The sequence below is a fragment of the Carassius carassius genome, chromosome 16 (assembly GCF_963082965.1).
Source record: "Carassius carassius chromosome 16, fCarCar2.1, whole genome shotgun sequence".
Classification (NCBI taxonomy): domain Eukaryota; kingdom Metazoa; phylum Chordata; class Actinopteri; order Cypriniformes; family Cyprinidae; genus Carassius; species Carassius carassius.
Genome location: NC_081770.1, coordinates 18,100,017 through 18,107,483, shown reverse-complemented (window position 1 = coordinate 18,107,483; position 7,467 = coordinate 18,100,017). Strand labels below are relative to the sequence as shown.

Here is a 7,467-nt window from a genome sequence, read left to right as displayed (position 1 = left end):
TTAGCATCTCGCTCAAAAATGACAGAAGAGTTGCTGTATTTTTCCTATTTACAACTTGACTCTTAAGTAGTTACATTGTGTACTAAGACAGACGGAAAATTTATGCGATTTTCTGATATGACTGATATGGCTAGGAACTATACTATTCATTTTCCGTCAGTCTTAGTACATGATGTAACTACAGAAGAGTCAAGTTTTAAATAGGAAAAATATAGAAACTCTTTGATCATTTTTGAGCGAGATGCTAACGGTCTAATCAGATTCAGTTATCTATGCTAAGCTAAGCTAAAAGTGCTACCGCCAGACCCAGAGTTCGGCTGAATGGATTCAAAAACGGTAAAACTCAACTGTTTGACTCTAGGGGAGTTGTAAAATGAGCCTATTTCATTTGATTTTTTTTTAAAGTGGAGTGTTCCTTTAATGATCTCATAAACAGTAAATGAGACATGACATTAAATATTTGTAATTTTTTTAAACTACATTTCTTATACTGCAAATTATTATTTTTTTCATACTTATTATTCTTACTATTTTTTAAGTACTATTTTAAAGGTCATTATGTATCAGCTACCCACATGCTTCTGACATGAGGTCATGAGGTTTGACTCTGGCCTGCAACATGGCGCATCATGGATTCAAATACAAAGCCCACCTTGACTCCAAATAAAATAATTTTGAGTGCAACAAGAGATATGGTTGAAGAAAACAGGCCTTGAGTTTAAACACGACAGTTTCCATCCTCACCGAGCTCTATTAGCATTATTGACGCAGACAGCGACTGCAAACGTCTCAGATCTGAACCTCTGGGGTTCTGGAGGAAAGATCAATGAGGAATTTTATGGATCTCAAAAGAGATGCATGCAAAGAAAGGATCCCATCCCACGTTCAGAAGCACACATGAAAACAGAGCTCGGCTTTTGTCTCTTTTCATCCGAGGCCTAGGTGAAACTGCAGCAATGCTTATTTGTGTGTGTCGCAGTCACGGTCAATTACATCGAGGTTCGCTTGACGAAAACAAACAATGCGATCTGCACATCTTGTGTCGATGTGCTTATCTCAGCATCATTGGACAGAGACATGGAGCATGAAGAGAAAGACGACAGAGAGCCGGAGCGCTGGGGATCATAGTGCTCTGGCCTCCGTTAATGAACCGTTTCCTGCCAAATGAATAATTGATTGATTGTGACCAGCTCTGTGGTTGCTGAAGGGAAAACTATACCTCCGTGACCCTGGATGAGACGCGCTGTCTTTCAGCAATCCAGTTTTTCATCAACTCAAGGGATTTGAGGGATTTATAACGGCAGAGGCAGGAATTCATTTTAGTGGGCATTTGGCGTTGAAAAAAACAAAAAACAAAAACAAATCAAAATCGTTAGGCTACCTGAGGAGGTAACCATCACTTTTCTCGATTTGTTATCATCTGTAATTCATCCTCAGTAGCTCTTGTTGAAAAATTGTCATTGTGGATGATGGGGGAAAGACAATTGTCAAATGGCGTTCAAAAAGACGTTCAAGGGAATTGGGGTGGGATCAGAGTCATTCTTCGTTTGGTGTTTTTACAAGTCTTTAAATACACTTTTATGTTGCAAGGGCTGATTTTTATTTACAAAAAATGTTGGTTTTCTACTTTTCAAATGAATTTCAAATGAGACTTTATGGATTTACAATATTAAACTATGAAAATACATCAGATAAACATACTGTATTACATATGTTCATGACGAGTTTTTGAGTTTATGAAATATTCATAATGAATTAAATTATAAAAATTGGTATATTTTAAAATAAAAACTTTCAAAATAAAACAACTGCTAAAAGTTTATCATAAAATAAATATATATTTTAAAAATTTAATAATACAAATGTAAAATACATGCTTTGTTTCTATTTTAAAAGTATATATTTTAATTTGACATTTTTATAATGTAATTCTTAGTGGGGTTTTTTTTCAGTGTAAACACATTTATGTAGAATTTGTTTTTTAAATACAAATAAACGTAAAAAAAGTGTAAAATTGTTTATTTATTTGTGTTTATTGAATTAAAAAAGATATAACAATATATAATTTGAGATGTGATAGAAATAACACCATATTGGGTAAAAATATAAATTAATAAGTAAATAAATAATTGTGTGCATATAGCTATATATATATATATATGTGTGTGTGTGTGCAAGAGACTATTTTCTACTACTTCAGAAACCAAAAGTGTCCATAGTTGATGAAATACATTTAATCAAGGGCTGGGAATGATTTTACAGAATAATGTCACAAAAGCATAATCTCAGCCAACTGAATCAGCACAAAGCTAGAAATTTTAAAGCAGGGATGCAATTTGGAAATGTATCTGAGGGCAATGGACAAAGATGTATGACCTTATAGAAGCAGCGGTGAGGCCGGACTCCTGAGCAACAGACTAGAAGAACAGCGGGCGCTCTTTGAAAAATGGTGCAATAACTCGCTACACACAATTCTTTTCATCTATTATAAGGTGAAATCCATTATTTAGTCCAGTCCCTGAGTGCATCCAGCATGCTAGTGGAGCGGAGCACAGATCTACGATGAACACCACAGAAAATCTTTCTTACTTGTTATAAGGCCTTTGTTTTCATTGCTAAAATATAATATAAAATGATACACAAAATATAGTATATTTACTTTGTGTGGAAGTAAACCTTTGTAAGATAACACTGGGTTTCAGAGAACAGATTTAGAACTTGGAAGGTTTTTACTGGGAAATCTTTATATAAAATGAATGCACTTTTGTTCTTTCTTTCTTTCTTTCTTTCTTTCTTTCTTTCTTTCTTTCTTTCTTTCTTTCTTTCAGACACCTTTCCATTTAGCTTTGATTTATGTTTATTGTTTGTTTTTAAGATAAAACACATTCAATTTTGCTTTAAAATTAAATTAAATTAAGTTAAAAACATTTACAGTTATTGTTATTATTTTTACCATGAATCTTATGCAAATTTGTTTTGATTGAGGTCTTAACTTACACTGGGAAATTGTTTTTGTTTGTTTGATTGTTTGTTTGTTATCAACAAAAACCCTTTGCTTTGATTTATGCTTAAAACCAGAAAGAAAACAAGTTTATTTTCTTACCTTATTGGGATAAAAAACAACAACAACAACCTATATATATTTATATAAATAAATAAATAAATAAATAAATAAATAAATATTTATATATATATATATATATATATATATATATACACACATACCATAAACCTAATATAAATTGGCTTTGATTTATACTTAAAACTAATTACATTTGCAAATTAATTAATACTGCCCTTTGAGGATTATTATTATTAAAGTTATTGCAAGTTGCATTCATTGATTTAAGTAAGGAATTGGATATCTGGGCACACAAGAGCTGGAACAGATCATCTAAAGGGAACAATATCGGTCCGAATGGCCGTGTTGTGATCAGCAGTGTAAATAACAAGAAGCGACTGACCTCCTAAAACAAACAGGAGACACAGTAAATGGCTCTGGGTTTCTAAGCAACATTGGACTGAGGTCTCTCCTGGGAGCTCTGGATCAAGTAAACACAGAGAACAGTTGTCTTTGAGCCGCGGTGCAGGGGATGAATGAACTCACCTGTCTCGTCTTCACTGTGGCCCGATCCTTGACAGCCGTCTTCATCATCGCACTCGCTGCTGCCTTCTGCTGCGTCGCCGCTGCTGGTCTCCACGTCCTCACGGCCATCTGTTCCCAAACCCATCTCTTCCCACATCTCCTGCAACAAAACATCCATCACAACACGTTTACTTCTATGATAGTCTGAATAAGAAGAACATTTAATACATTTAATAACAATTAACAAATTATGTAAAATATCGCAAATATAAATGTTCATAGTATATTTAATAAAACTATATCTGTCTGTCCAGCCATCCATCTTACCCTCCGTCCCTCGACCCATCTTTCCTTCCTTCCTTCCTTCCATCCATCCATCCATCCATCCATCCATCCATCCATCCATCCATCCATCCATCCATCCATCCATCCATCTCTCTGCCTGTCTATTTGTCTTTCTTTCTTTCCATCCATCCCTCTGTTTTTTCTTTCTTTCCTTCCATCCATCCATCCATCCATCCCTCCCTCTGTTCTTTCTTTCTTTCCTTCCTTCCATCCATCCCACTGCCTTCCATCCATCCATCTCTCTGCCTGTCTATCTGTCTGTCTGTTTTTCTTTCTTTCTTTCTTTCCTTCCGCCCATCCATCCATCCATCCATTCCTCTGCCTTCCATCGATCCATCCATCCCTCCCTCTGTTCTTTCTTTCTTTGCTTCCATCCATCCATCCATCCCTCAATCCCTCCCTCTGTCCTTTCTTTCTTTCTTTCTTTCTTTTTTTTCTTTCATTCATCCATCCATTCATCCATCTATCTCTCTGCCCGTCTATCCATCCATCCATCCATCCATCTATCCATCCCTCCTTCCCTCCCTCCCTCTCTCCCTCCCTTCTTTCTTTCTTTCTTTCTTTCTTTCTATTTATCTATCTTTCTCTTTCTCTATCTGTCTTTCTCTGTCTGTCTGTCTATTAATAGTCGTGAACTGCTAGTTTTATGTAATGTTTATAATAACTATAATCAGAAGAAACACCATAATATCCTATACTTTTTCTAGTAAGGACCAACCTGATACAAGCTACAGTTGTTGCAGAATAACAACAACGACAACTTGTTCTCAAATTCACTGTAAAGCTGTAGTGGTGGAATTTGACTGAAACTACTCCCTCTGAAGTGAATAAATGAGTGGAGATCACCCATCACGTCCAAATAGCCCCATGTGTTCCAACAAAGGCCTCTAGGCAAGAAGTCAAAGCTCCCAACAGCAGCATTCCAGCGCTCTAAACATGGATCCACTCAAGTGCAAATTCCATTTTCACAGCGAGAGAATATTAAACACGTGCAGTTGCGGGGCATTTCAGAACGGTTTAGAAAAACAGCTCTGGGAATCTGAGAAGTGCATAATTCATAACATCTTAACTGAGTTAGTTTCTGACTCCCCCATTGGTTCTGATTTCATATTCTGTCTCACTCTCCATCCCTCTGCCTTCCATCCATCTCTCAACCCCTCCCTCCCTCTATCCTTTCTTTCTTTCTTTCTTTCTTTCTTTCTTTCTGCAAAACTACTTCATGGAAGTTGTGGCACAATCAAAGCCAATCAGAACATCACTGATGATTAATATTCCACTGAGCAAGCTTTTGGACCAATAAGATTTCACCGTGGGTGTGGCAACCAAATGTGACGAGACAAAACCAGAAGCTAAACAACAACAAAAATATAACTTCTTGCTGCTACGCTAACAATTTTTATTGTATTGATGATAATTTGCTACTATTTTTTATTGACATTTTTAAAATACAACACTAGAAATTAAATAGTCCATAAAACGCACTGTATTATTATAATGTACAGCAATATTAGTATTTTTTTTTTTTTTAATAATTTAAATAATACATTTATGGAATTTTTAAATTTGATTTAAAAACACCTTCAACATTTCTCACATTATCTCAGTTCATTCACTATAGTTTAATATATGTTAAGAAAATATGACAAGAACTCTGTCAGAACAAATTCATCTTGATAATGTCAGATAACTTGATAGAAAGTATGTAATGTATTAGTTTGAGTAGCTGTCAGCTGTTAAATGTATGTGTAAAAAGGTCGAATTAGCAATTAAAGTAAAAATCACTTAAGAAAGCATGGTCATGTCAAAGTGTCAGATTATTTTTTTGGTCCCAAATTTTTATCAGTTTCACTGGTATTCCTCTGTATCAAGAATTTTTGGGTGTAATATGTCACAGTTTACCTTATTTTGCTATGCTCACTTACATAAATTAACTATAGTGATATCAATAAGATATAAAAAATTATATCTGGTGTATGAATAATTTTTGGTTTGACTGTTTATGATATATTATGCATAAAAAACAAACACACACACACAAAAAAATGCAGATTTACATGTAAGAAAAAGATTTAATTGGAGCACGCTTTGAATTCAATTCCCTTGCATTCTGTTTCTACCTGACGGAGGAACGCAGCCCAATTAAATTCCACAGTGACTTTGTGGAAAAACGTCCCCCAGGGGACTGTTAATTAACCGCTGTATAATGAATTATGCCACGCGTCATGCGAACACCATGGCAACAACAGAAAGAACAGACTGTCCTCTTCTAGCGCGCACACCCCCTTCTATTTAGATAAAATAGCGACATACTTATTAGTGCTTTCTTTTTCCCCTGCCTGGTTCATTAATCAATTTAGCTGCACATAAATTTTTTAATTGTTTTGTTTGTGATAAGAGAAGACACAATTAAAGAAAGACCTCTCGTCCTCCACCCTGAGTCGTGAGTCAATATTGTTAGTGTTAAATTCACATGGTTCTATTAAAATACCTCAGTAATTTTCAATCTTCATTTCACTTTAATTCTACTACCTAGATAAAGAGGAAAAAATTGACAAAAAATGCAATTGAAACCTATTCTACTGAGTTTAATGAGAAAATAACTTGAGTTTTGTTTCTTCTGCTATTGACTGGATTGTGAAAAGTGGGCGTTCCATTTATTTTCTCCACCCCCTTTCTTAAACCACACCCCTAAAAGCCCTCTCGGCTAACTAAAATGATTGACAGGCACAAGGTGCTTCTGATTGGTTAAAACAAACCTGTTCTGGGATTCTATAGAGTTAGAATATTAAAAAGAATAAAAAGTGACATTTCCCACGGTTGATATCATGATTTCATATCAAATGTAATTTCTCTACACTCCAGAGAACACCCACTTCTTATGCAATCATCTGCAGTGCAGAACAGGGCGCATACTAAAATCTTTAAGCGATAGATCAAACGTAGCATCTGAAACAGCATGTGCATTAATATTCAGAGCTCTCCATGGTCTGTCTTCATTACATCTCCAAAAAGATTGCTTTTCTGCAGCAGGATTTTCGGAGTCATTTGGGAAACAAATTCCCTTATTTCCGTGGCAGTTTTAAGACTCCATTCATGTAAACGGATCGATAGGATGCGTTGGGGGTCTTTGTTACCAAACCACATCTCCTTGACAACAGGCTCATCAACTGGACTGAGATACACCTCTAATGGTCAAAGGAAAGCGATACCGAGGCACGTTTGGCAGGGGGCAGAAAAACAGACCAATAACTTGTATGAAACATTCCAACAATATTGCAAAAGAATTACAGCTTCTGCCTCTTAAAGTGACAATCCTAATCATACTATCATTCAGTGTTATTTTAGTATTATCTACATACTATTATATTATTGATCTATTTTTAAATGAGCTTTTATTTATATATTTTTGGTTTGGGTCACACTTTATTTTAAGGTTCAATTTTCGCTATTAACAAACCATTAACTTCAACTTTTGCCTCGATAAACTCCTAATTTGCTGCTTATTAATAGTTAATAAGGTAGTTGTTAAGTTTAGG

At 35.2% G+C, this 7,467-nt stretch overlaps 1 protein-coding gene across 2 annotated transcripts in view; it reads right to left on the bottom strand.

Moving 5' to 3' along the window:
• The window catches only part of LOC132159772 (glypican-5-like), a 42,301-nt gene that overhangs the window by 11,605 nt on the left and 23,229 nt on the right, over positions 1-7,467 (bottom strand). For both annotated transcript variants that reach the window (XM_059569377.1, XM_059569378.1), the window contains one exon: positions 3,608-3,746. In XM_059569377.1, the coding sequence (XP_059425360.1) occupies positions 3,608-3,746 (139 nt within the window). The remainder of the gene's footprint in view (positions 1-3,607; positions 3,747-7,467) is intronic.